Consider the following 26,474-nt stretch of genomic DNA (forward strand, 5'->3'; position numbering starts at 1 on the left):
TAGGTTAAGATTTTTTTTTTTTTTATCAGATACAGTTGAAGTTGGAAGTTTACATACACCTTAGCCAAATACATTTAAACTCAGTTTTGAACAATTCCTGACATTTAATCCTAGTAAAAATTACCCTTAGGTCAGTTAGGATCACCACTTTATTTTAAGAATGTGAAATGTCAGAATAATAGTAGAGTTATTTATTTTAGCTTTTATTTCTTTCATCACATTCCCAATGGGTAAAAGTTTACATACACTCAATTAGCAGTTGGTAGTAGAGGTCAACCAATCAATCGGAATTGCTGATTTAATTAGTTTTAATAATTTCAAGTTTTAATAATCGGAAATCGATATTTCTGGGCGCCGATTTGCCAGTTTAAAAAAATAATATATATATATATATATATACAGTGCCTTGCGAAAGTATTCGGCCCCCTTGAACTTTGCGACCTTTTGCCACATTTCAGGCTTCAAACATAAAGATATAAAACTGTATTTTTTTGTCAAGAATCAACAAGTGGGACACAATCATGAAGTGGAACGACATTTATTGGATATTTCAAACTTTTTTAACAAATCAAAAATTGAAAAATTGGGCGTGCAAAATTATTCAGCCCCTTTACTTTCAGTGCAGCAAACTCTCTCCAGAAGTTCAGTGAGGATCTCTGAATGATCCAATGTTGACCTAAATGACTAATGATGATAAATACAATCCACCTGTGTGTAATCAAGTCTCCGTATAAATGCACCTGCACTGTGATAGTCTCAGAGGTCCGTTGAAAGCGCAAAGAGCATCATGAAGAACAAGGAACACACCAGGCAGGTCCGAGATACTGTTGTGAAGAAGTTTAAAGCCGGATTTGGATACAAAAAGATTTCCCAAGCTTTAAACATCCCAAGGAGCACTGTGCAAGCGATAATATTGAAATGGAAGGAGTATCAGACCACTGCAAATCTACCAAGACCTGGCCGTCCCTCTAAACTTTCAGCTCATACAAGGAGAAGACTGATCAGAGATGCAGCCAAGAGGCCCATGATCACTCTGGATGAACTGCAGAGATCTACAGCTGAGGTGGGAGACTCTGTCCATAGGACAACAATCAGTCGTATATTGCACAAATCTGGCCTTTATGGAAGAGTGGCAAGAAGAAAGCCATTTCTTAAAGATATCCATAAAAAGGGTCGTTTAAAGTTTGCCACAAGCCACCTGGGAGATACACCAAACGTGGAAGAAGGTGCTTTGGTCAGATGAAACCAAAATTGAACTTTTTGGCAACAATGCAAAACGTTATGTTTGGCGTAAAAGCAACACAGCTGAACACACCATCCCCACTGTCAAACATGGTGGTGGCAGCATCATGGTTTGGGCCTGCTTTTCTTTAGCGGCGACAGGGAAGATGGTTAAAATTGATGGGAAGATGGATGGAGCCAAATACAGGACCATTCTGGAAGAAAACCTGATGGAGTCTGCAAAAGACCTGAGACTGGGACGGAGATTTGTCTTCCAACAAGACAATGATCCAAAACATAAAGCAAAATCTACAATGGAATGGTTCAAAAATAAACATATCCAGGTGTTAGAATGGCCAAGTCAAAGTCCAGACCTGAATCCAATCGAGAATCTGTGGAAAGAACTGAAAACTGCTGTTCACAAATGCTCTCCATCCAACCTCACTGAGCTCGAGCTGTTTTGCAAGGAGGAATGGGAAAAAATGTCAGTCTCTCGATGTGCAAAACTGATAGAGACATACCCCAAGCGACTTACAGCTGTAATCGCAGCAAAAGGTGGCGCTACAAAGTATTAACTTAAGGGGGCTGAATAATTTTGCACGCCCAATTTTTCAGTTTTTGATTTGTTAAAAAAGTTTGAAATATCCAATAAATGTCGTTCCACTTCATGATTGTGTCCCACTTGCTGTTGATTCTTCACAAAAAAATACAGTTTTATATCTTTATGTTTGAAGCCTGAAATGTGGCAAAAGGTCGCAAACTTCAAGGGGGCCGAATACTTTCTCAAGGCACTGTATATATATATATAAATAAATAAAAAACATTTACAATGCAATAAAATCATATTTATTCCAGAGTCAAGACATTTACATATAGCTACTTCCATGCATTCATATAAGTATGCAAACAATGCAACAAGTGCCCTCTATTATAAAAGTGTTAGGCAAAACCAACACAAAGTAAACAACATTTGTTCAAGAAATGTTAATTTCATGAATCAAACATTAATTAATGTGCTTGCTGAAGGCACGACCACTCTAGATTTCTTAAAATGTAATATGCATTCTTATTATTGGATATCTTCCGCCCGCTCTAGAGCTTAAACGATTTAAGTTATGAACTCAAAACTTTAAAAACATACAACCAACCAGCCCAAACTTAGATTGCTTGAGAATGTATTCATTTTAGAGCATTTATACTTTTTGAACTACATTTTTTTTTTACATGATCTAATGCATTTAATGGCAATAAAAGGACCATTACCTTTTAGTTAATGGCCCTTTTAGTCAAAAGTCAAAACGCATCTCCTCTTGAACCGTTTAAGGGTCTATTCTCATTGACGAGTATTAAGGAGAATTGAGGGATTCTCGAGAGACATAATCGTAATGTAAACTTGCACATTTCTCACGTCTCGAACGCTACCTCCGGAGGTCGCACACGACACTCGGCCGACCGTTGCCCCCCTCTAAGCAGGGCAGTGTAAGCAGAATTTTCTCGTTGAGCCCAACATTTATACAGTAAAAATACTAATAGCAGAGCAATGTTTTTGAAACAGCTGAAATGTATAGACATTTTGATATATTTGAGTTGTTTTGTGTTCACCTGAACTTGCAGTAACAGTTTCATTTCTGAAATTGTCACCGTATTTTTAAAAGGCGTCTGCACACTTTCCAGCCGAAACAGTTTGGTAGAATTTGTGCATATATTATGACGACATTTTGTGACGGTTCGGACTTCGATTCGTTTTTTTCCCGGCTGTTCTGGCACACATTTCTTTTTGGAGGCAAGCCAAAGTTTGGAGCCGAACGAAGTCTACTGTAGGTCAACAGTAGGGATTCTTCCATAAAGTCTGTCATTCAACGAGAGATGACTTGTTTTCATAAAATAATACTGCACCAAACATCCTAGTTAGATGTAAAATTGCGGGTCTAAGATCTCCTAGGCAAAAACATCAAAATGAATGACATTTCTTGAGTTATCTTAGATTAATTCGGACTATTCTGAAGAAGTGTAAACTTCCTACTTCATCTCAAAATGGACAAACAGTACTATTGGCACTTTTCGTTCTGTTTTTCGAGCGAATGTGTTTTAAGGGTGTATGTGAGCACACTAGTTCAGTTTGGCTAGCCGAGTTTGGCTAAGGGCCAGCCGAACTGAAGCACGCCGTAAGAAAGGGATGATTAGCTATCAACTCCAACCAGACTTTGAAATCAACTTAGCGTGATTGCATTCAGATTTTTTATACTATAACCATTTCACATTACCATATATTAACATGGGTTTGAATGAGACCCATGGAATAAACTACAATACCAACTTCAAAATATTTAGGCTATCCCAACTTCAATTCATTTGTATAGACTATCATGAATTCAATGCCAACCGTAAGAACACAATGGTAGACACTTACAATGCTAATTATCTGTAACAATTTCAGCTACAAATATTAACACGGCTAACTTTAACACAATTACTCTAAGTCTATGGGTATCTACTAGCATGCTAGCAGATACCCATATACTTTGTCATTGTGCTAATGCTAGGTAGCATTGGCACACAAAACTACCTCCAACTTCCTTCTTACTGGACACAAAGACATAAAAATCATATCCACAAGTGCATCTGACTCTGGGGAAGTAGATGAAGGGCCTCATTGAAAAAATCCTAAAATATCCCTTTAAGCTAGCAAGCACATTCTTTTTTAGGAAGTGTCATTTTCTAGTTTGAATTGCTTATTTTTAGTTAGGTAAATTGCCTCTGAAATGCAACCATATTCATTAGTCCAAAGGGCAATGGGGGACAGGAATAGAAAAGAGGAAAAATGTACAAGGCAAGAACCAGACATAATTCCCTCTGAAGCACCAAGAAAGATAGCTAGGCTAGAGGACGGCTGCATAAAAGGTCATATACAGATCAAACAATCACACAGCATTTTGGAAATCACACAGTAAATGTGTCTGTAAACTTTAAACCATTAGGGAGGAAAATCCATCACAACATTATCCTGGGTGCCAGCTTGTTTCTGCTTTAGCCGATTCCTTTGGCCTTGCAGAGTGCCAGCCCGTCTCCTACTCCTCTTCCTCCATCATGCCCCAGGCCTCCTCTGCTTTCATATAGTACTGGTTGGCCAGTCGGCCCTTCATGGCCTCCATGGCTGCGTCTGCTGCCTCTGTGAACAGATCACCTGCACAGGAGAGAGAGAGAGAAAGTGAGTCTTTGGTTCGTTACTGTAAGTACAACAAAGGTTATCACACGGAAGGCTCGAGTTAGGACCGTTGGCTAATAGTTCTAGGTTCTAAGCTCAGGTGTGGTTCTCTCTGCTCTATCTTACCTGCTCTCTGTGGGTCTGGGTCCAGGCTGTGGCCCCCCTCCTGGTACATCTCAGCCTCTCTGGCCAGCAGCTGGTAGCAAGGCTCGTCCTGCATGCCGTCAAACTCGCCCCCCTCATCATAGTCTGTCATGTTCAGGGCACAGTTGTACCATCTCATCGCCTCCTTCCAGTCCTGGGACCTGAGAACCCCAGAGAAGGCTTATAATAGTATTTATAATATCCATTTCACAGTCCTGATCAATTCTAATCTTTCTCAGATCTCTAGGTAGATATCACCATGTAGGCTAATCAATAAACATGGTGCCATTTTAGACACAGCCCATCACAAGTTGATACTGATATATGTTCCACCAGTCGCTGACCTGTCTGGTGAGAGGTTGATGCCGGTGTCGAAGGCCCTGGCCACCAGGATCATGCAGGATCTGTGTCCTGCCTCAGCAGCCTGCAGAAGGAACTTAAAGCCCTTCATACGGCTCCCTGAGTTGTCCTGATGACAAGACAGCAACATGTAGCATGTGATAACAGAGAGAGATTCAAAAGACACCTCTCTAATACACATTGTTATGTTACTGCCTTGTTCAAAAATTGATAAAAAAAAATAATACAAATCCTCAATCTACACACACAATACCCCATAATGACAAAGTCATTTACAACTTGATTTGAGCCCACCTGTGGTAATTTCAATTGATTGTATATGATTTGGAAAGGCACACACATGTCTATATAAGGTCCCACAGTTGACAGTGCATGTCAGAGCAAAAACCAAGCCATGAGCTCGTAAAGGATTGTCCCTAGTGCTCTGAGACAGGATTGTGTCGAGGCACATTTCTGCAGCATTGAAGGTCCAAGAACACAGTGGCCTACATCATTGTTAAATGGAATAAGTTTGGAACCACCAAGACTCTTCCTAGAGCTGGCCGCTCGGCCAAACTGAGCAATCGGGGAAGAAAGGCCTTGGTCACACTGGCAGAGCTTCAGAGTTCAGAGACCCACTCCAATTTGCATACCGCCCCAAAAGATCCACAGATGATGCAATCTCCATTGCACTCCACACTGCCCTTTCCCACCTGGACGTGAGAATGCTACTCATTAACTACAGTTCAGCGTTCAATACCATACTGCCCTCAAAGCTCATCAATAAGCTAAGGACCTGGGACTAAACACCTCCCTCTGCAACTGGATCCTGGACTTCCTAATGGGCTGCCCCCAGGTGGTAAGGGTAGGTAACAACACATCCGCTTCGCTGATCCTCAACACAGGGGCCACTCAGGGGTGCGTGCTCAGTCCCCTCCTGTACTCCCTGTTCACTCATGACTGCATGGCGCGGCACGACTACAACACCATCATTCAATTTGCCGATGACACAACAGTGGTAGGCCTGATCAACGACAACAACGAGACAGCCTATAGGGAGGAGGTCAGAGACCTGGCCGTGTGTTGCCAGGACAACAACCTATCCCTCAAAGTAATCAAGACAAAGGAGATGATTGTGGACTACAGGAAAAAGAGGACCGAGCACGCCCCCATTCTCATCGACGGGGCTACAGTGCAGCAGGTTGAGAGCTTCAAGTTCCTTGGTGTCCACGTCACCAACAAACTAGAATGGTCCAAAAACACCAAGACAGTTGTGAAGAGAGAACCACAAAACCTATTCCCCCTCAGGAGACTGAAAAGATTTGGCATGGGTCCTCAGAGTTTCTACTGCAGCACCATCGAGAGCATCCTAACTGGTTGCATCACTGTCTGGTATGGCAACTGCTCGGCCTCCGACGGCAAGGCACTACAGAGGGTAGTGCGAACGGCCCAGTACATCACCGGGGCCAGGCTTCCTGCTATCCAGCACCTCTCTACCAGGTGGTGTCAACAGAAGGCCATAAAAATAGTCAAAGACTCCAGCCACCCTAGTCATAGACTGTTCCCTCTGCTACCGCACGGCAAGCAGTACCAGAGCACCAAGTTTATGTCCAAGAGGCTTCTAAACAGCTTCTACCCCCAAGCCATTAGACTCCTGAACATCTAGTTAATTGGCTACCCAGACTATTGTCAGTGCCCCCGCCCCAACACTGCTACTCTCTGTTGTCATCTATGCATAATCACTTTAATAACTCTACCTACATGTACATACTACCTGAAATAACCGGTGCCCCTGCACATTATATCAGTACCCCCCTGTATATCTCGTTATTGTTATTTCACTGCTGCTCTTTAATTACTTGTTACTTTCATCTGTTATTCTTATCTGAATTTTTAAAAACTGGATTGTTGGTTAGGGGTTCATAGGTAAGCATTTCACTGTAAGGTCTACTACACCTGTTGTATTCGGCGCATGTGACTAATACAATTTGATTTGATTAAATACCTCTAGCTCCATCTCTGACAGTATATGGTGTGGCAGCTGTAGGTAACACTGTCCCAGGGCAACGATAGCCTCTAGTTCCCCACACATGGCGGCTCTCTCCAGGTGGTACATGGCTGAGTCCTGGTCCCACTGCTCCTCCTTGTCACAGAACCGACCAGCCTCGTGGTAATGCACCATCGCCAGGTGCACCTGGGGGAAGAGTCCAGAGGAGATATAGTGTGTGTTTTTAGTGTGTGGGTGGGTGAGCGGGTATGTGTGCGCGTGCGTGCGCGCCACTCACCTTCCCCAGGATGGACTTGCCAATCTTCTTCTCCAGGATCAGCGAGTCAAGTCTTTCCATCTCCACAGCAACACAGGATGGCCGGTGGACGTGAGAACGAGACGAGTGGTAGACACTCCATTTATCATCTGTCAGCTGGACACAGACACACAGAGTTTAGGAAATTGACAATGAAGCACTGAATCTATAGTATTGCTTGTTCAAAGTAACAACAACTCAAGCACTAATACAAATCATATTTCACATTCCAGGCATGCACTAAGAGGCAGAACATGATTCTGGTGAACATGCAGTTAGACTGATTGATTGGTTAGGTGATTTAATAAGTATTGGGGCAGGTAGACATGTTGACATGGATAGGCCAAACAAGGAATTAGACTAAAACACAGGGCTGCTGGTGATTTCTCTGTTGTGTTTCAACAAGTTTGCATTCAGTTTTTTGGGTGCACTCAAACTTTTGCCAATACTAAGCATGTGTCATTAGAAAACAAGCAAGTTTCAAATCAACAGCTGCTCCACACTAGAGGGAGAGGCCTGTGTTAGAGGCCTTCATGCAGAGGGCAGGGAATCACCGGTTGGCTGTTGGGGGTGTTTATGGCAGGAGAGTTTAAGTTTGGGTTAGGGGAAGATCTGCTGAGAACCTTTCTCTAGTAAGGAGACAGACAGCAGCAAGAACTCAGTTAGCTCATGGATGAAGGCAAAGATTAGATAGCAGGAACACTACACTAGTGAGCAAGGGGATAGTGGGTGACACAGAGGGATGAGGACAGGATTATTTGATTATGGCGATGGTGGCTTTGTTGATTATGGTGGTGATGGAAGATTAGACATCGTTATTTTTGTTTACCCGTCTCACACTGTCCTCGTCCGACTCAGAGTAGTATCTGTTGTAGCGGTGGGGGCGGGCCTACATGGTGACATCATACAGTATAAAACCTACTGCTAAGAGGCCATAAACAGAGCTAAAGAGAGGGCCAGGTTCACACTAACATAGCTATACAAAGGGTAATAGTTGAACAGCTTTAAATGCTGGTGAGTCAAGAAAGAATCCATGTCATGGTGAGCAAACATGAACAATAACAGCAGTTGACAGTTACAGCAGTTGACAGTTTCCATAAAGCATTTATGATGGACAGGTTCACTAAGACTAAGTGTTGGTGTGGAGAAGATATACCCCATCTGCATGGTCGGTTGGGTCCCCTTCACTCCTCCTCTCACTTGGACAACCACTGTCTCCTCCATTCTCTGAGTCCTACAGGAAGAAGAAAAAACACAGCCCTCAGTACATGCCAACCAACCATAACTAATGTCATTCTTGTGATCAGAATCACCAGAGTCATTTCAACAAAGCCTTGACTGACTTTGTGTTCTGGGCTGTGGCTGCGGTTGTGTTTCTCTCGTTCATCCATCTCATTTATGAAAGACCAACCTGAGGGTGAGAAACCAGACGTTAGATTAAAATGTTTAATGGCTGATAATTATTTCTTTTTTAAAATCAAGTTGAAGTAGTTCAACTATGTATATCTCAAACAGAGCACTCTAGCCTAGGGTACCAAATAAAACTGTTTTATGGAGATTTAGGCATGCTATTTGGAACATAATGTTAATGCTGAGCTGAAAAGAAGAAAACAAACCCATATGGTGGGTCATTGATTTTACAGGCCCACAGATTACATTCTAGATCTTCAAAATATTTGATACATTTGTAATTTGGGTGAACTATAACCTCTAAAAACTGTTCTTACCCAGAGGAGACCTGCCCATGGAGCCCATAGAGAAGTGCTGTCCTAGTGGAGAGCCGGGGAAGGCGAGGGGCGAGCAGGGGATGGAGTCACTTATGTCACTCATAGAGTCATCCCCAGACGAGGTCTCCGACAGGTGGGAGAGAAGTGGGGCCACACGGCCCCCTGATATAGTACGAAAACGAGTGAAACCACACTGTTCCTCACTACCCCTCAGTACCGTCTGGGCCGACTTCTGATTGGAGTAGAGGGTTGAAAATATTGTTAAAAGATTACCATTCTAAATAGCTGCATAAAAGCTGCAAACAGTGACTGAGGTCTTAGCCTGTGGTGAGGTAGTATTCTGTCTAATGTACTGATATAATTTCTGTGGTAATATGACGACTGTGGCTATACCTAGGAGATATGTGATGCTTTGTGTCAGCCACATGCCCTTTGATTCTACTTCAAGATGATTATACAGTGCATTTGGAAAGTATTCAGACCCCTTGAGTTTTTCCACATTTCGTTATGTTACAGGTTGGTTCCAAAAAGGTATTAAATTGTTTTTGAATACATTTACTCAATGACAAAGCAAAAACAGTTTTTTAGAAATGTTAGCAAATTTATTAAAAATAGAAAATTGAAGCTATTTTCAGGTCTCTCCAGAGATGTTCGATTGGGTTCAAGTCCGAGCTCTGGCTGGGTCACTCAAGGACATTCAGAGACCTTTTTGACGTTCATCTTTCCCTTAATCCTGACTAGTCTCCCAGTCCCTGCAGCTGAAAAATATCCACACAGCATGATGCTGCCACCACCATGCTTCACCGTAGGGATGGTGCCAGGTTTCCTCCAGACATGATGCTTGGCATTTAGGCCAAAGAGTTCAATCTTGGTTTCATCAGACCAGAGAATCTTGTTTCTCATGGTCAGAGTCCTTTAGGTGCCTTTTGGCAAACTCCAAGAGGGCTGACATGTGCCTTTTACTGAGGAGTGGCTTTCATCTGGCCACTCTACCATAAAGGCCTGATTGGTGGAGTGCTGCAGAGATGGTTGTCCTTCTGGAAGTTCAATGTGCATAAATGTTTTGGTACCCTTCCCCAGACCTGTGCCTCGACACAATCCTGTCTCTGAGCTCTACGGACAATTCCTTTGGCCTCATGGCTTGGTTTTTGCTCTGACATGGACTGTCAACTGTGGAACCTTATATAGACAGGTGTGTGCCTTTCGCACAGTTGCACTCCAATCAAGTTGTGGAAACATCTCAAGGATGATCAATGGAAACAGGATGCACCTCATCTCAATTTCGAGTCTCATAGCCATGGGTCTGTATACTTATGTAAATAAGGTTATTAATAAGGTTAAGGGTATTGTGTGTCAATGAGGAAAACTATTTATTTCATACATTTTAGAATAAGCCTGTAACATAACAAAATGTTGAAAAAGGGAAGGGGCCTGAATATTTTCCGAATGCACCGTATTTCTATGGTCTCACCAGCAGTGTGTTGGTGCAGTCTAGCTGGCTTTTCTCTGCAGTGGAGAGGTCAAAGGGTGTGAGCCCCATACTCTTACATATCTTATTACACAGGTGGGAGTGGAAGAACAGTGCCATGCCCCGCACACCTGTAACACACACACACGTATGTTGTAATCTATTTGAAAGTCTTTCGCTAAGATGGGTCACAATTCAAAATGTCAGTCTTCCTCATTGTGTTGCTAACACTGACTGTGTGAGAGAAAGCCGTACCCAGGTTTCCGTCTCCGAAGTCTGTCCCCCTCTCTGTGTGGATCTGAGGGTCCGTGTAGAGGTCCCCCACCCCCTGGATGTCCACCACGATCAGCTGGTGGGCCGAACGTTCAAACGAGAAGTGACTGAATGCCTGCAGGCAGAAAGAAAAATACTAGGGTTACAGGCAGAAAGAAAACTACTAGGGTTACAGGCAGAAAGATAAATACTAGGGTTACAGGCAGAAAGATAAATACTAGGGTTGCAGGCAGAAAGATAAATACTAGGGTTGCAGGCAGAAAGATAAATACTAGGGTTACAGGCAGAAAGAAAACTACTAGGGTTGCAGGCAGAAAGATAAATACTAGGGTTACAGGCAGAAAGATAAATACTAGGGTTACAGGCAGAAAGAAAGCTACTAGGGTTACAGGCAGAAAGAAAGCTACTAGGGTTACAGGCAGAAAGATAAATACTAGGGTTACAGGCAGAAAGAAAACTACTAGGGTTGCAGGCAGAAAGATAAATACTAGGGTTACAGGCAGAAAGAAAACTACTAGGGTTGCAGGCAGAAAGATAAATACTAGGGTTACAGGCAGAAAGAAAACTACTAGGGTTACAGGCAGAAAGATAAATACTAGGGTTACAGGCAGAAAGATAAATACTAGGGTTACAGGCAGAAAGATAAATACTAGGGTTACAGGCAGAAAGATAAATACTAGGGTTACAGGCAGAAAGATAAATACTAGGGTTACAGGCAGAAAGAAAACTACTAGGGTTACAGGCAGAAAGATAAATACTAGGGTTGCAGGCAGAAAGATAAATACTAGGGTTACAGGCAGAAAGAAAACTACTAGGGTTGCAGGCAGAAAGATAAATACTAGGGTTACAGGCAGAAAGAAAACTACTAGGGTTACAGGCAGAAAGATAAATACTAGGGTTACAGGCAGAAAGATAAATACTAGGGTTACAGGCAGAAAGAAAACTACTAGGGTTACAGGCAGAAAGATAAATACTAGGGTTACAGGCAGAAAGATAAATACTAGGGTTACAGGCAGAAAGAAAACTACTAGGGTTACAGGCAGAAAGATAAATACTAGGGTTACAGGCAGAAAGATAAATACTAGGGTTACAGGCAGACGACAAAAAGACGGCGGCTTACAGATATTTGGAAAGGTTGCAGGTTCACAGAACAAAGAGGGGAAAAGGCACAGATATGGTAAAGAGGTCAATGGAACACAGACCATGAGGAGAAAGAAGGACGCTGTTTTCGCTGCATAACATTAGAAGCTGTTCCTTTTCAGGTTTAGAAGAAGTGACTGCTAAATGCTAACTCCCGTTCGTATAAGCTGGTAGCATAGCTAACATACAGAAATTGGCGTTGGTCGTTTAGTCTTTTTTTAACAACAATGCAGTTGATTGGTGACGATGATAAACATGTATTGGGGTTGACATCCATACAAGCTAGGGGTGTGCTGACATGGCCATCCTCGTATCCATAAATTGACAGTTGATAGTCGGATCGAATGATACTCGTGATCGAAAAAAACTAAATGTTTTAATATGCCTAAGTAGAAAATACCCATCTCCATGCACGTTTATAGACCAAACAAGCTGCAGATTGAACTCAGCGGAGGGGTGTGCATGTCTGACCCGTGTCTGTCCTCAACGTCTTTACCATTTGAATTATGGGCTCCCGAGTGGCACAGCGGTCTGAGGCCCTGCATCTCAGTGCTAGAGGCGTCACTACAGACCCTGCTTCGATCCTGGGCTGTATCACAACCGGCCGTGACTGGGAGTCCCATAGGGCGGCGCACAATTGGCCCAGTGTCGTCCGGGTTTGGCCGGGGTAGGCCGCCATTGAAAATAAGAATTTGTTCTTAATTGACTTGCCTAGTTCAATAAAAGGTCAAATATCATAGTAGGAGGCAGCAGCAGTCTGAATGATCAGACCGAAACAGACAAAATACAGCATCACTCTATCCAATCAGAGCAGCAGGATTAATGTACAGCCCCCCCCCCCCCCCCTCTTTACAAACAGGCAAACTAGCCCGTTGAGTTATTTAGACCATGTAGTGCCTCACTTGACTGACTAGAATGAGAAAGATGCGTGCTGGCACCTAAAAATTGGCACGGATAATTAAAAACTTAAAACATAATCAAGTTCTATTGACCTCTTTACCGCATCTATTATATTGAAAAATCTAGCAATTGATAACAGAAAGATGAAGATGCATCTTCGGTTTCTGCAGCTCAGCAGTTATACATAGAGTTGGACAATAAATCTACAGTAGTAACACCCACTGTACCTGTGGAGTGAGCCTGATGTTGTCATCCTTGACGAAGCCAGAGTTGGAGTTGTATTTGATGTACTTCCCCTCTATGTAGTGTTCCAGGTGGTACAGAGGTTTACCTGGACGCTCCATCATCTCAATCACACACATCTGCATGATGTCCACCTGGGGGGGAGAGAGAGGGAGGAGTGGTTAGTTTAACTTAAAATGTGGAAAATCCACAATCCTATCAATCAATCTATCAATCAACAGGATGACTCATTGGTTAATTAAAATGTTCCATCCATACCTGTTTGGGTGGCCTGTGGCGGTTGTACTCTTCTCCCCAGAGTTTGGCCTCCATCTGCAGCCTGACATCCTCAAAGTACACATCCCTGTCCACAGGCTCCATGTAGCGCTTCGTCACATAGTTACACGCACACTTCCAGTTACTACTATGGGAGAAGTTAGACAGCTTCTTCCTGTAGAAGAAGGAAATGAAATATGGAAAAAGAGGCAACGAAAGACAAGAACGGCACTGTACTAAAATGAAAGGAACGTTTTAAAAAAGTAAACCCTGAAGAATGTTAGTTGTGTATCAGACTGACAACAAACTAAGATGGTATTACCCAACTAAATCCTACAATATTCTCAAGGTTTTGAAATTGTGTATCTCTTGGGCATTGTGTATTTTTGATGATAACCATAAACATGTTTTTTTGTGGTTAGAAACAGTGTTTGGGCTTGTTAGAGGGCAACGGCTTATTTCCTCTGTGTGTTTGTGAGAGGGATGTTCTTCTGTGGAAGGATTGGACTGCCAGTGGTCTGATCTAGACATGACGGATGCCTCATTGCCTCCCCTACACTGTTCCCACAGAAAGAGGTCAAATCGTAATAAGGTCATAATATTAATAATATTCCCGCTGCCTTTAGCTGCAAAAGTCAGGCTCGACCAGAGTTCAGCAAACTCAGTTTGAGATAGAGAACTCTACTGGGTGCCATGACAAGTTTAATGGTGATCACATTCCATAAAAAAATGTGAATTAGAATGTTGTAGTTATGGAATGTTTGGTTCCATCTGGATATCTATGTATTGCTCTAAGCTGGATTAAATGGGTCTGAGAGCGATACTTGTGGAACGTGAATTGGGGACCTGTGCATCTTGTGCCGTCTTTTCAGACTGTATGGCAAACATGACTAATTATTCTGAACGATAATCAAATTAAATCCAAATCAAATTGTATTTGTCACCTTTGCCGAATACAAAAGGTATAGTAGACCTTAACTTGAAATGCTTACTTACAAGCCCTTAACCAACAATGCAGCTCAAGAAATAGAATTAAGAAAATATATTTACTAAATAAGGTAAAAAATATATTTACTAAATAAAGTAAAAAATAGAATAAAAATAATAACGAGGCTATATACAGGGGGGTACCAGTACCGAGTCAATGTGCGGGGGTACAGGTTAGATAATGAGTGAAACTTACGTTCTGAAGCATTCCCTCATGGCCCCGCGTCCAAAAGGCTGTGAGAAACAAAAATTACAAATCAATCATACGAGAAAGTCAATCAATTCACCAAGCTTTTGTAAACGTTCACATTCAAGTAAACAGTGTCACTACACTGAACAAAAATATTAAAAAACGCAACCATTTCTAAGAGTTACAGTTCATAAGGAAATCAGTCCATTCAAATAAATGTATTAGGCCCTAATCTATTGGTTTCACATGACTGGAAATACAGATTTAAATCAGTTGGACACAGATACCTTAAAAAAAAAAAACTATGAGCATGGAACAGAAAACCAGTCAGTATCTGGTGTGACCACCCTTTTGCCTCATGTAGTGCGACATCTCATTCGCATAGAGTTGATCAGGTTGTTGATTGTGGCCTGTGGAATGTTGTCCGACTCCTCTTCAATGGCTGTGTGAAGTTGCTGTATATTGGCCGGAACTTGAAAACGCTGTCATACACGTTGATCCAGAGCATCCCAAACATGCTCAATGGGTGACATGTCTAGTGAGTATACAGGCCATGAAAGAACTGGGACATTTTCAGCTTCATGGAATTGTGTACAGATCCTTGTGACATGGGGCCGTGCATTATCATGCTGAACATGAGGTGATGGTGGCAGACGAATGGCACGACAATGGGCCTCAGGATCTCATCACGGCATCTCGGAGCATTCAAATCGCCATTGATAAAACGCAATTGTGTTCGTTGTCCATAGCTTATGCCTGCCCATACCATAACCACACCGCCACCATGGGGCACTCTGTTCACAACATTGACATCAGCAAACCACTCGCCCACACAACGCCATACTGTCTGCCATCTGCCCTGTACAGTTGAAACCGGGATTCAGGCGTGAAGAGCACACTTCTCCAGCGTGCCAGTGGCCATCGAAGGTGGGCATTTGCCCAATGAAGTCGGTTACAATGCCAAACTGCAGACAGGTCAAGACCCTGGTGAGGACAACGAGCATGCAGAGGAGTTTCTCTGAGACGGTTTCTGACAGTTTGTGGAGAAATTCTTCGGTTGTGCAAACCCAGTTTCATCAGCTGTCCTGGGTGGCTGGTCGCATACGATCCTGCAGGTGAAAAACCTGGATGTGGAGGTCCTGGGCTGGCGTGGTTACACGTGGTCTGCGGTTGTGAGGGCGGTTGGACGTACTGTCAAATTCTCTAAAACAACGTTGGAGACGGCTTATGGTAGAAAAATGAACAATCAATTCTCTGGCAACAGCTCTGGTGGACATTCCAGCAGTCAGCATGCCAATTGCACACTCCCTCAACTTGAGACATCTGTGGCATTGTGTTGTGTGACAAAACTGCACATTTTATTGTCCCCTGCACAAGGTACACCTATGTAATGATCATGCTGTTTAATCAGTATCTTGATATGCCACACCTGTCAAGTGGAAGGATTATCTTGGCAAAGGAGAAATGCTCACTAAAAAGGATGTAAACAAATTGGTGCACAACATTTGAGAGAAATAAAACGTGTGTGTATGGAACATTTCTGGGATCTTTTATTTCAGCTCATGAAACCAAAACTTTACATGTTGCATTTCTATTTTTCTTCACTGTATATTCCACATACATATGTTCTGATCAATAATACAATAATAGATTACTGATGATTTAGGAGCGGAGGCATACCTGGCCAGAAACCTTGATGTGCACTGTGTCTTGAGACCATGCCGCCGTGATAGCATTGTACCTGAGGAAAGATAAAGCAAATAACATTCACCAAACATTAATCAAACATTATTATTCCATTCTATATGGGCCAGAACTCTGGACTTGTGTAACCAACATGGTGATGACTAGAAAGTGTAACCTCGACCACAATGATCTATGTACACTGAAGGAGTCAGGATTAGGACAGAAAATAGAAACAAACAGTACATGGATTTGTTCTGACCAGGACCTGAGCTGCTTATCCTCAGATCTGTGGTAATAGCCTGTAATTCTTGTCAACCATTTGAGTGTGTGTTTACCAACAACAAACTCAACAAATATGCCTGTTTGTACTCTGTTCTGTTGGAATGCCATTATCACCAATATGATATTGATGTTACATGTCACAATAAATTAGGGGAACATTTCAAACACACACACTGATATTGAAAGCTTGGTTTGTCTGAGACTGGGTCAGCCATACACAGATAAGAAGACACACAGCAGACCCAGAGGCTAAGGCTAATATTTACACAGTCTGTCCTGCCCTTCCATGCGTATTTCTCGGCCCAGAACTCTGTGTACCATGTTTGTCATATTGGAGGCATGGAACAGGAAGATGGCACAAAGCCAATAGCTAAGAGACCAGAGAGGCTTAGGAAGAGTAAGGTTACAACCGGGTTAAAAATCAACCCAGACACACCTCTCCCCTAACCTGGCTCTGTCTAGGCAGGGCTTTGTCATACAGTAAGAAAGAGGTGATTAGTAATACAAACAAACACGTTAGAGAATGCAGAAGTCTAACCCCTATTATCTAAAGGGGGGGGGGGGCATCCCTCTAGTTGTTCTCCTGGCTGCACTGCCTGGAGAATTTGGGCGAGTTCTATGTAATCTCAATGCCTGGAGAAATGTTCAATGTCTCAGGAACAACGATATAGCATTATTCTTAGATGTGCAGCGTTACTGGAAAGACTGACCCCGGAATGCACCGTTTGGTTTCAAACGAAGCGTTTTGGTGTGGGCAGGCAGCCCTGATATCTGCCACGAGGGAACTTTGTGCACTGGCCAAGAAAACTTGGAAGGGCCATTGGAAATGGAGTGATATCATGTACTGTACCTTCAGAAAGGGCACGGGTGGGGGATGGTGTGTATTTGTCAACAACTCTAGTAGAGGTCGACCGACTATGATTTTGCAACGCCGATACCGATAATTGGAGGACCAAAAAAAGCCGATACCGATAATTGGAGGACCAAAAAAAGCCGATACCGATTAATCGGACGATTTATAAATATATATTTACACATTTGTAAAAATGACAATTACAATAATACTGAATGAACACTTATTTTAACTTAATATACTACATCAATAAAATCTATTTAGTCTCAAATAAATAATGAAACATGTTCAATTTGGTTTAAATAATGCAAAAACAGTGTTGGAGAAGAAAGTAAAAGTGCAATATGTGCCATGTAAAAAAGCTAAAAGTTCCTTGCTCAGAACATGTGAAAGCTGTTGGTTCCTTTTAACATGAGTCTTCAATATTCCCAGGTAAGAAGTTGTAGGTTGTAGTTATTAATGGACTATTTCTCTCTATACCATTGGTATTTCATATACCTTTGACTATTGGATGTTCTTATAGGCACTTTAGTATTCCCAGTCTAATCTCGGGAGTTGATAGGTTTGAAGTCATAAACAGCGCAATGCTTGAAGCACAGCGAAGAGCTGCTGGCAAACGCAGGAAAGTGCTGTTTGATGAATGTTTACGAGCCTGCTGCTGCCTACCACCACTCAGTCAGACTGCTCTATCAAATCATAGACTTAATTATAACATAATAAACACACATAAATACGAGCCTTAGGTCATTAATATGGTCAAATCCGGGTAACTATCATTTCGAAAAACAAAACTTTTATGCTTTCAGTGAATACGGAACCGTTCCGTACTTTATCTAACGGGTGGCAACCCTAAGTCTAAATATTACTGTTACATTGCACAACCTTCAATGTTATGTCATAACTATGTACAATTCTGGCAAATTAATTACGATCTTTGTTAGGAAGAAATGGTCTTCACACAGTTTGCAACGAGCCAGGCGGCCCAAACTGCTGCATATACCCTGACTCTGCTTGCACAGAACACAAGAGAAGTGACACAATTGTCCTAGTTTAAATATATTTATGTTAGCAGGCAATATTAACTAAATATGCAGCTTTAAAAATATATACTTGTGTATTGATTTTAAGAAAGGCATTGATGTTTATGGTTAGGTACACATTGGTGCAACGACAGTGCTTTTTTTCCGCAAATGCGCTTGTTAAATCACCACCGTTTGGCGAAGTAGGCTGTGATTCAATGATAAATTAACAGGCACCGCATCGATTATATGCAACGCAGGACAAGCGAGATAAACTAGTAATATCATCAACCATGTCTAGTTAACTAGTGATTATGTTAAGATTGATAGTTTTTTTATAAGATAAGTTTAATGCTAGCTAGCACCTTAACTTGGCTCCTTGCTACCACACAGTCTCCTCGTGGAGTGCAATATAATTGGCTATGATCGGTGTCCTAAAATGCAGATTACCGATTGTTATGAAAACTTGAAATCGGCCCTAATTAATCGGTCAACCTCTAAACTCTAGTACAGGGTAGGGATCAAGCCCACTGACACACAAACACAGGAATATGTACCTGTATCGTATGCATGGCTCTGTCTTGACTTCTTCCAGGTGAAACTCAGCCCATGGGTCAGGCATGGCCTTGGCCTTCTCTATGGCTCTTTTCCACACCGCCTGGGACAATGGGGAAACATGACATATATTTTAGGTAACTATCACACTCACTGTGTAATACAGCTTATGTTAAGGGAAGCGTCAGACACTGGGGATATATACATGACAGACAGATACATTGTCTACACACAAACCCAGATGGCAGGATTAAAGCTGGACTCCTTAATGGTGAAACTGCCACGGCAGTTTGCAATATTACAAAAACAAAGAAGTTACTGCAAACAACAAACAGTTTTTTTCCCCCTCCGACGTCATTTCACACGCAGAATATGTGCCGCCATTTTTATTTACCACATTGCGTAACGCTTCTCACATCCGGTGCATCAACAAAACAAATACAACCACGCTGGTGGTGGGGCAGACAGTAGAGCTACTGCCCTACTGCGGATTCCATCTTTAAGTGTCCTGATAGGTGAATTGCTAATCTTTCCGGTTCTGTGGAAGTGTTGAGGAACATGCAAATCACCCTTTTGAATTGATAGAGGAAAACAAAATACAGCGAGAGATATGGCAAACAGACACACACACATCAACAGAGGATCATGGGAAGGTTGCTTCAATCAGGACAGGATTATATGACACAGGGCCAAAAGTATTTTCTGACCACATACGACCTACTGGAAGATTAAGAAGTGTCACACTAGCTGTCCTATCTGGCAGTCACCCATGAGCCCTACATTGTACAATAACCAGCTAATAACCACAGCCAGCACTTGGGGCCAGGGGTTTTCCCAACCAAAAACTCTGGACTGTTGCACTCCACTCTCTCAGAACTAACAGTGGTCCAAGTGGCATTAGCTATTAACGTAAACCTGTTAGTAACCTGAACCTCCCCTACAGTAGCACCCTCCTACTCACAAACATGTGGCATTTTAGGCTGGTGTATATTTAGCCTGAACTATTTACATTGATGTATGAAGGTCATGTTTTTAACAGGCTGAAGGCCACTGCTGGTTGGTGAGAAACATACACCAGATATTGCACGTCAGCCCCTGGTCACTTGAAGTTTGCGTGTCCCTTCACACGCAGTTGATGGTATATACTGCGTCTCTGGTGCAGTTGTACCCTTGTGATGAGAGGCACCATCTCCTCACAAAACCGGACCACCAGACATAAGATATAGTAGTGGTAAACTATGGTACTGTATAAACAGCATGCCTGGTTGCTGCTTTTCTACTGCACTGGAGCTGAAAATTACATTTAGAATAAGAGAAACAATACTGTTTGTTTCAACCATTATCATAATGTGCTTACTTGCTGCTTATTACATTTACATTAGCCTAACTCTTCATAAGATTCATGAGGACTGCTGCATGGGTTAGGGGAGATCAAACATGACAGTTAGGTGGATTAAGGATCTAGATTTTTGTTTAATAACTAAAGGAAAAAACACATTTCTTGGGTAGGGAAACGATCATACAGGTACAATGGAAAAAGAAAGGAGGAAGGAATAAATGATTTAAAAAGAGTAAATTAATGTTAGGAAGGTGAGGAGGAAGGAGGCAGTCACTGATGCAAAAGGAGGGGTAGATGAAACATGATGATTAACGTACCCGTGCATTGTCAGAAAACGCCCCAAACCCGACAGACTGTTGTGGAGTTTCTTTCTCCGTTTCATTCTATGTGGAGTAGAGAAATTAACTGTTTTATATCAGCAACTTAACCATACATGAGCAGCAGAGAAAAATACTTATTGAGTTTAGTTGACTATGTTGTTGAACATTCCATGAAAACGAAATTCTTGGCCTTATTGACAGTAGAATGTGTTTTGGAACTTGGTTCCAACCTTGCGACCCATAAATTCTACATCTCTAACAGTCTTCCCAACTCTGTATGTATAACTATAACGCTGATGAGGAAGGGCTATTAATTCCTTCACATCAAGCCCACTCTACAGGCTGGCCTACTGGATCAGAAGGCCAAGGGTCGCACTGTGAGAGGGATGTTTACATATCACATCATTATGTGAAGGGAGATACGCTCTTTGGGTACTTACTATTCTGAGAGAGAGAAATAGCACACAGACAAGAGGCAGCTGAGCTGCTGCTCTCAGCCACAGCAGATGCACACATACACAGACATGCAGAGAAAGATATAAGGAGAAAGCCCTCACTCTAAGGCAGAATTGTTCTGACCACATCTCTAGCAGTGAGAGCAGGGGCACCATTTTGCATACTGACAATAGAGCAACAGTACAAAGCAACAAGTCAGCTCTTGTCCTGTCAGCTTTTGCCCAGCACACCATGGCACTTTCAGAATGTACTGAACCGTGTGAATATTGCACCTACACTACTGCTGCTCACCTTGTAGGAGAAGGAGTTTTTGGGGGAGTTAGACAGCTGCTTGCTGTGGACGAGATTCTTTAAATAGCCACAGATGTCTTCGGCCTGGCTGACAGGGTCGTCTGTGATTGGACAGATGTAGTAGTCGTCCTCGTCGCTATCGTAAGCGTTGCTTAGAGATGGGGCCCGTTGATCAGGGGTCCTCTGTTGCAGTGGGTTACGTTGGGCACTGCCCACCTCATCCATACTGAATATCAGTTCATCCTCCATGTTGACTGGTGACTGGGGTCTGTGTGATGAGTACTGGGATGGGTTAACACAAGAAAAAAGTACACGCACACAAAGATGTGAATATTAATGTACACACAGAGACAAACCGACAGATGGCTGCTTTTGAGTCAATGACAATCTAGCTAAGTGTGTTTAACTGTGTTCAATCAATCACAAATGCAACAATGAAATTGTCCCATGTGGATGATAGTATTACTTTGCATACAGGAACAATTTTGAAAATAACTATATTACAACTATTTTATAACTAAGATATAATTATTACTACAGGCATTACCATTTTTAAAAAATGCAGCAGGACTGTAGGAATGCTCGGTCAGGGTTCACTCAATCACACCCGTAAATTCCATGTCTATATACGGACTGCAGTTCCTACAAGGTACAACTCCACACGAAACGTTCATTAGCATTTCACTACATGCCACGCCCACATTTAAATTATTTTGGATAATGGTATAACTAGGGGTACAGCAACATCTTCCATCTTTAGATTGAGGTATGTTTTCCCAAAAATATCCCGAGCCGCTTCAGAAAAAAAAAACGGCACCACCATAATACATAACTCTAAATACACACCAACCACCTCTGTAGCCAAAATGTCAACATTTACAGGCCTGCTTATTTTCTGCAACACACTCACTCCTGACATTCTTAGCAAGCAAGTGCCAGCTAGGCCTTTCAACTTGACTACTGGAGACAATTGACTTCAGGAAAAGAGAGGCTATCAGCTGATAGTGAATGATGAGGTCCATCTGCTAGCTAGTTATGCTGTTTGTTCGGCTGCTGACAACTGCCTCTTTAAAAAAAAAAGTAGATTTGCCCTCTTCTCTGTCCATAAGTGAGAGATAAACATGAAAGATACATCTGAAATGTAGGCAAATGGCCATTGTAGCAATAAGGCCTGAGGGGGTACAGCCCTTAGCTGTGGAAAATTGGCCATATACCACAAACCCCTGAGGTGCCTTATTGCTATTATAAACTGGTTACCAACTAGTTAGAGCAGTACAAATAAATGTTTTGTCATACCTGTGGTATATGGCTGTTCAAGAGTTTACGAAATTTGCTAATTTGATTTGCAATTCAATACATATAAAATTAAAACATTGAAAATAAACAAAACATTTAACTCAAAAGTTATTCATAAAAAAATGTAAAAATCTATGAGCTGCTAGGGCACTTATTTATAGGAGGGCAAAGGGGCAGATGCTCGGCCCGGCAGCTGTACATTCCAACCTGAAAGGTTAAAATGTATTTACTGCCTGCCTGAATCTAACCCTTGTATCAAGGTGCCTGTCGAATTGAGGTGTTTCCCACTGGGAAGCTGTATCACCGTGCCAGTGTTGTGCCAGTGTTGTGCCCCCCCCCTGCCAGAATTATCCCCCCTTCATTGCTGGGACTTGCTTACTAGTTGAGATTTCTGCTCTTCACTCCGTCAGTTTAGCCTACATTTCACCGATCTTAATAGCAGAAAGCCTTAAAAAAAACGATTGTGTCCTTCAAGGCAGCTGTCAATGATCACGTTAGGCTGCGTTTTTTTTTTAAATGGAGGTTTGATCGCAGGGCAAGGCACAAGCAATGTTTGCAGTTTTCGGTTTAGTTATTTGTTTCAAGTGTATTAGTTTATAAATAGATCTGCCAAAATTCATAATCTCTCCCATGTCTTATTCGACTAGTAGGTGTTCTGAAATGTCGCGTACCTACATTTTACTCCCTCTGTTTAATATAACACACATACATTCATTACTAATTTAGGTTGCCTACGTGAAGTTTATTCTACAGAAAGTATTTTACTCTGATGTGTGCCACAGAAAGTGTTTGACTCTAGTTACAAAATTGGGGTGGGGGGTTCGGTAAAGCCATTTTCTTGCCTGCCGACCCACCCACCTACCTTCTAATTTCCTTAATTTGGTCACTAGAGTCAAATACTTTATATGGAACAAACGTTAAGATAGGCAACCGAAATGAATGTATGTGTGTTATATTAAACAGAGGGAGTAAAATGTAGGCAAGCAATAAACAGTTAAGAACAACTACTAGTCGAATAAGACGTGGGAGAGATTAAAATTTTGGCAAAGACATGTATTTATAGACTAATACACTAGAAACAAACCGAAAACTGCACTTTACTAGTGCCTCCCCTGCGATCAAACCGCCAGAAAAAATAATGAAATGCCGCCAAACGTGATCATTGGCAGCTGCCTTGAATGGACACAAATAAAATGAAAATGCTTTCTGCTACTAAGATCAGTGAAATGTAGGCTAAACTGACAAGGGAGGGAAGAACAGAAATCTCAAATAGCAAGCAAGTCGAAGCATGGAAGAATTTAGTGTGCGCGTTCACGCGAAGGGGGGGGGGGGGGTGGGGGGGGATTTTGGCAGGTGGAGATTTTCGGCACAACGCCGGCAGTAGTTACAGTGGCCAAATATTTTCCTCCAAGTTTTTTTAAGTAGCATAGCAGCCTGCACGGAAAGTCAGTTTTTCACAACATCGGTACAGTGTCATTCGCCCCCGCATGTCGAACACTGCTTTCCCGTAGTTCTGATAACGTTATGGCGTGAGAAGTAACGTTAGCTTGCTTGTGTAGCCAACCCAACTCTCGCGTGGCACGTATTGGTGTGCAGGCGATCGTCACGACACAAATCTCCACACGACACACTGCTGTACGCTGATACTAGACCCTTGTCGCCAATTCACCTGTTAACAATATTATTGTAAAGACCCGGGTTTATAAAACATTTGCTGCAGTGCAGTTACGTAACACGTGTGTTCAAAGACAGACAGTACTGCTATTGCTTACCTAATCTGAACCGTGGACAGAGGCTACTTGATGAAAATATGCATGCCCTGACAATCCTCCACCAACTTCCTCTTCGTCTCCTGCGGTTTGTCTGTCTGGCGGTATTTGCAGTTTTCAGGTAGTTGCTAGCTTGACAGCTGTTACTCCAGGTGCATGCCAAATCAGAGGACCACTGCTGGACTGTGGTGGATTCTGGCCTGAGGATCCAGGGCGAGTCGCGCTTCTCTGTTTTGTCTGTTCCCTGGGCCACGTTCAGTTGTCGAACGTTTCAGATATAAATATATAGAAGAACAAGACCAAGGAATCATGTTGCATCTATTCATGACATCTCTATCTGCACATTCCAAAACGTTTTTTTTTGTTGAAGGCGCCCTTGGTCCACCCGTCCGCCACTGCGACGTGTACTCCCTGCACGTATCTTTGCAGTCTAGGACAGCCACAAAGTATTTCTGGCTACACCCCTTCTTGTGCAGCTGGCAGTGAGCCAATATAAACTGCAAGTACTGTACACAAATAAACAAGGTTATTTACTAAGATAAAATGTGTTTTATATTTGATATTCGGTGGATATTTGGTTTTCTCTCGTCAAAAGCTATTGACCCAAGCATATGACTGAAGATGGTACAGTATATTCTGAACAATGGAGAACGATCCACACCATAGTAATAAATACATATCAATCTTCAATAGGTCTTACACAAAGCGTGCAATGACTATGTTAATGATATATCCTGAATCGGGAGGGTTGACAAAAATCCACAACTTTTTTTGGGGGAAATGTGTCATAATATCCATAAAACCTAGCAGTAAAACACGGAAATCGTTACAATCGTTTTTCCGCCATTCATTTTTGACATCGTGAATTTTTACAACCACTTAAAATATTTCGTACACACACACACACACACTAGGCTCCCAGAATAGGTTATATTACATACAAGCAGGGGCGACCCAATAAGTTATATTACAAGCAGGGGCGACCCATCATTTTGAGCCCCACCTGTTTAGCTATATATATATATATATATATATATATATATATATATATATATATATATAGTTCCAGTCAAAAGATTGTATACACCTACTCATTCAAGGGTTTTTCTTTATTTTACATTGTAGAATAATAGTGAAGACATCAAAACTATGAAATAACACATATGGAATCATGTAGTAACCAAAAAAGCGTTAAACAATCTATCTATTTTATATTTGAGATTCTTCAGTAGCCACCCTTTGCCTTGATGACAGCTTTGCACACTCTTGGCATTCCCTGTAACGCACAGCGTTGAGATTGCCTGCAATGACAACAAGCTCAGAATTCCAAGTCGGGAACTCAGGCCTCTTTCCAGAGCTCCAACCCGAAGATCACTAACTTCATGAGTTTCCAGTTGTATTGAAAGCACCATAAATCCAGAGAATGACAAAGTTTGATGACAAAATTTGCCCACGAAGGGCCCCCGTGCCACCTTCCTGTTCAAGTGAGAACAACAAGGTGAATCAAAAAATTGTATGCTGCTGCATAAATGAGGTAATGTGCCAGGGAGATATGTATACTGTAGCTAAGACATTAATACTAAGTGTATGTTGTGTAGTAAGCTGTTAGTAGCCCATGTGCCTCACCCTATTAATTTGGTCCCTTTTTGCTTCATAATTTAGCCTACTGTTCTGACTTGGTGGTGCACATGTAACCTATAGCCTGTTTTAGAGAAATGTCATCGTCGAATATTGTAAGAGCTTTTATGTCAGAGTCGTGTGTTTAGGTGGCAGGGAAGTCAGGCGCAGGAGAATCAAACTGAGTGTAATGGAGTTATTAAATAACAATAAATGAAACATACTCCAAACACTAAATGTAACAATAAACAAAGTGGGTACGAAGACCCGTCGCGCACCAATACAAAAACAACACAACACTGAATAATGAACAATCTCTGACAAAGACTTGAGGGGAAACAGAGGGTTAAATACACAACATGTAATGCATGGGATTGAAACCAGGTGTGTGGGAAGACAAGACAAAACCAATGGAAAATGAAAAATGGATCAATGATGGCTAGAAGACCGGTGACGTCGACCGCCGAGCACCGACCGAACAAGGCAAGGCTTCGACTTCGGCAGAAGTCGTGACAGTACCCCCCCTGAAGCGCGGCTCCAGCTGCGCGTCGACACCGGCCTCGGGGACAACCCGGAGGGTGAGCTGCAGGGCGATC

At 42.2% G+C, this 26,474-nt stretch overlaps 1 protein-coding gene across 5 annotated transcripts; it reads right to left on the reverse strand.

Moving 5' to 3' along the window:
• Positions 1–2,044: 2,044 nt before the first annotated feature.
• On the reverse strand, positions 2,045–24,686 carry LOC110499105 (eukaryotic elongation factor 2 kinase). 5 transcript variants are annotated; one of them, XM_021576010.2, is made up of 19 exons: positions 24,265–24,686; positions 21,197–21,478; positions 20,447–20,512; positions 18,793–18,893; positions 16,076–16,136; positions 14,402–14,439; positions 13,222–13,393; positions 12,948–13,097; positions 10,663–10,795; positions 10,411–10,538; positions 8,940–9,171; positions 8,556–8,623; positions 8,369–8,446; positions 7,767–7,841; positions 7,195–7,329; positions 6,915–7,103; positions 4,915–5,039; positions 4,553–4,731; positions 2,045–4,405 (listed from the first exon to the last, which is right to left on the reverse strand). In XM_021576010.2, exons 2-19 carry the CDS (start codon positions 21,443–21,445, stop codon positions 4,290–4,292), a joined length of 2,295 nt encoding a protein of 764 aa, XP_021431685.1. In that variant the 5' UTR covers positions 21,446–21,478; positions 24,265–24,686; the 3' UTR covers positions 2,045–4,289. The 5 variants fall into 5 exon arrangements, with proteins under 5 accessions (XP_021431685.1, XP_021431686.1, XP_021431687.1 ...); XM_021576011.2 differs by lacking the exon at positions 7,767–7,841 and adding an exon at positions 8,042–8,101 and having other exon boundaries at positions 24,265–24,685; XM_021576012.2 differs by lacking the exon at positions 20,447–20,512 and having other exon boundaries at positions 24,265–24,685.
• Positions 24,687–26,474: the final 1,788 nt, after the last annotated feature.

This window comes from Oncorhynchus mykiss, chromosome 20 (genome assembly GCF_013265735.2).
Source record: "Oncorhynchus mykiss isolate Arlee chromosome 20, USDA_OmykA_1.1, whole genome shotgun sequence".
Taxonomy (NCBI): Eukaryota; Metazoa; Chordata; class Actinopteri; order Salmoniformes; family Salmonidae; genus Oncorhynchus; species Oncorhynchus mykiss.

Coding starts and splice junctions, on each gene's coding strand:
- LOC110499105 (XM_021576010.2), bottom strand. CDS start 21,445: ATGGAGGATGAACTGATATTCAGTATGGATGAGGTGGGCAGTGCCCAA. Junction 13,098..13,221: donor GCCACAGGCCACCCAAACAG/GTATGGATGGAA, acceptor TCTCCCCCCCAG/GTGGACATCATGCAGATGTG. Junction 8,624..8,939: donor CATGGGCAGGTCTCCTCTGG/GTAAGAACAGTT, acceptor TCTCACCCTCAG/GTTGGTCTTTCATAAATGAG.